Source organism: Musca autumnalis, unplaced genomic scaffold, assembly GCF_047663935.1.
Source record: "Musca autumnalis isolate F117 unplaced genomic scaffold, ASM4766393v1 scaffold_4, whole genome shotgun sequence".
In the NCBI taxonomy this organism is placed as follows: Eukaryota; Metazoa; Arthropoda; class Insecta; order Diptera; family Muscidae; genus Musca; species Musca autumnalis.
In genome coordinates this window covers 251,991,852-251,995,212 of record NW_027411977.1, presented here as the reverse complement: position 1 = coordinate 251,995,212, position 3,361 = coordinate 251,991,852, and the positions used below count along the sequence as shown (strand labels likewise).

General features: G+C 41.4%; 1 protein-coding gene across 1 annotated transcript; it reads left to right on the top strand.

Annotated features, from left to right (window-relative positions):
* The first annotated feature begins 451 nt into the window (after positions 1–451).
* D (Dichaete) lies at positions 452–2,262 on the top strand. The gene has a single exon (XM_073980414.1). It carries the CDS (start codon positions 694–696, stop codon positions 1,894–1,896), a length of 1,203 nt encoding a protein of 400 aa, XP_073836515.1. The 5' UTR covers positions 452–693; the 3' UTR covers positions 1,897–2,262.
* Positions 2,263–3,361: the final 1,099 nt, after the last annotated feature.

Here is a 3,361-nt window from a genome sequence, read left to right as displayed (position 1 = left end):
GATGACACAATGACACAACACCAACGAACAACGCACATAATAAGCAACAAAGGACACAAGAGAAAAAAAGACACACTATCGCATCAATGGCAACAATAAACGAATCTCTACGCGACACAGGTAAACGAGAGCGACGGCACTAATGTCGTTTCACTCGCACTCATGACGCAGTACCGGTCAATGTTTTTTAAAGACTACTCACTTGGGGGCTACACGCACACACACCCTATACAATACACATGTCTGACCTGACTTAATTGTACCGCGCTATGGGTTGAGCCGATTGTCGAAGAAAAGCAGAGAGTGGTTTTCGCTCTTTTCCTCTCTCGCTCTATTCAGCCATGTATTCAGCGAGACCGGGGAATGAGAGAGCACTCTGCAGCATAAAACATATTCGGCATATTCGGTTCGAATCGTGTCGGTCGTAAGAATTTTTATGTTTATCAGTTGTTGAATAGCTCTCGATTTGAACAGAAGTCGTGAAGGGAAGTAGTGAAAGTGTTGTTTGAAAGCACAAAACAATTAAACAAAAAAATATAATAAATAAATAAGAGAAAAAGCCAAGAATAAAACAGAATACATATTGAGCAAATATTAATTAATACAAACAGTGAATATTGTCGAAACCGATCACCGAGAACATTGTTGTTGTATTCAAAAACGATTAGTGAAGAAAAGTTTCGCAGAACTTAAATGATGGCTGCTTTATCGTCACACCCGAATTACGGATTTCATCTGGGAGGCCAAGGATTGGACATTCCCACACCAGGCGATTATGCTCCACAAAGCACAATTAGTCCCACAGATATGGACCTAAAACGAGTTATGCATCTGTCACAAAGCAGTAGCTTGGCGGCAATTTCCGCCGCTATGGGTGGGTCTCCTGTTGGTGGTCACAGTGCAAGCAACGGTAACCCGATTATGGGAACAGCTAGCATGGGACATATGAATGCCCAAGCTAATAATCACCATGGCCTCAGTTTGGGAAATAACTTGAACCACATGCAAAATACAGTGAGTCAACACACCCTATCCCCCAATTCGTCGATTGGATCTGCGGGTAGCATTGGCAGTCAGGGTTCAATAGGTGGAAACCACGGATTGCACAGTGGCAATAGCAATGTTGGCCACAATCATGCGACTTCGCCAGGACAGGAAGGCCATATCAAAAGACCAATGAATGCCTTTATGGTTTGGTCCAGATTGCAAAGGCGCCAGATTGCCAAAGATAACCCAAAAATGCATAATTCCGAAATATCCAAGCGATTGGGTGCCGAATGGAAGCTGCTTGCTGAATCAGAAAAACGTCCATTCATAGATGAAGCAAAAAGGCTGCGAGCCCTACACATGAAAGAACACCCCGACTACAAATATCGTCCCCGTCGCAAACCCAAAAATCCATTAACAGCTGGTCCTCAGGGCGCCCTGCAAATGCAGGTGAATGCACAGCAGAAACTAGCATCCAATACAAATCCAGGCTCCGGCTCGTACAATCCCTTCCACCAACTGCCACCCTACTTTGCTACATCTCATCACCTGGATCAGGCCTACCCAGTTCCCTACTTTGGTGGATTCGATCCACTGGCCCTCTCCAAATTGCATCAGTCACAAGCAGCCGCTGCCGCAGCTGCCACAAATCAATCACATAATGTTCTCGATGCCCAAAAGAACTCCCAACTGCCGCCCACAACTTTGAGTAGCTTCTACCCGGGCATATATTCAGGCATATCCGCACCTTCCCTGTATGCAGCCCATTCGGCCAATGCCGCTGCCGCCGGTCTATACAATTCCTCGTCGACATCATCGCCCGGCTCCTCACCCGGCACATCAACCCCCAACGGTCTGGAGGGTCACATGGACAATGCGCTGCGGAGACCAGTTCCAGTATTATACTGAACCTGAAGACTAGAATTCTACGATGGCATTTCACAGCAGCATAACTGAATAATGACGAATCTCCATTGTAAATTATTATTATTAATATTAAGTATGTGAATGTACGTATGTTCTCCTAGACTCTAGAGTTTACTTATGTATGTATAGCTTTAAGTATTGTGAGTATTGTTTGTTGTTTTGTTTTTCTCCCTTTTATTTTAATTACATACTAACAAAATGTATTAACACATATTCGTATAATTCCAAAACAAAAGACAAAAGAAAAAAAAACAAATTGTAAATAGCAAAAAGCAATGATTGAAACTTCCAATTTCAAAAAGTATTATTTAATTAAATAAAAACACAAAAAGAATTAAACAATCAATTGAACATGTATGCATTTTATTTTTTTTTCCGAGGACATCCAAATATATTGGCAAAAAAAGTGTTTTAGGGTTCTGGGAAAACATACAAATTCATGTTTTAAGTTAAAACAAGTAGGAAAAGCGTTAAGTTCGGTCGGGCCGAACTTTTTATACCCTCCACCACAAATTTCAGCCATTTCGGTGGATTAATGTGGCCACAACCTTCAAAATACCGAAAATCGGAAGGTACCGTTCTATAGGGGCTATATGATGGCGTGGACCTACAAAATTTCTGGGGGAAAGTTTTATACCCCAACGAAGACTAAATACCAAATTTCAGCCATCTCAGTGTGATAATGAGGCCAAAGCCTTCAAAATACCGAAAATCGGGAGATCTCGTCCTATGGGGGCTATATGAAAACGTGGACCTATATAAAAATTTTATGGTAGAAATGTTTCTTAGCCTCTGGAAATGCAAAATACAAAGTTACAACCGATTCTGTTGTCAAATGGGACTAATACATTCAAAATATATTAAAATGACGCGTACTTTATATGGGGCGTTATATGGGGGTAATACCAAAACGTGGACCTATATAAACCAACTTTGGTAGGAATGTTTTTTGACCTCTGGAGACACAAAATACCAAATTGCAGCCAATTCGGTGGCAAAATGGGACAAATAGCTTAAAAATTCCTTAAAATGACGACGCGTTACGCGTCATTTTGTATGGGGGCTATACGAAAGCGTGGACCTACATAGCCCGCTTTCAATACCAAAATACGTACATATAATAGACTTTCCCAAAATTTCATCCACCTAGGTTAATCCGTTCGGACGCTAAAGTTATTTCCACAGACGGACGGACATGGCTATATCGATGTAGAATTGCACGCTGATCAAGAATATATATAGTTTGTGGGGTCTACAATGATTATTTCGAGTAGTTACAAACGTAGTGACAAACTTAATATACCCCCATCCTATGGTGGAGGGTATAAAAAAATAGTCAATCAATGTACTCCGATTCATATTAGCCCAATGATATCGGACCGACTAATTTTCGTCGAGTCGAAACGGCATGTCTTGAGAGAAGTTTTACATACCAAATGTCGTTAAC

Bases quoted from the DNA above. Each gene is read 5' to 3' on its own strand.
- D (XM_073980414.1), top strand. From the start codon at position 694: ATGATGGCTGCTTTATCGTCACACCCGAATTACGGATTTCATCTGGGA.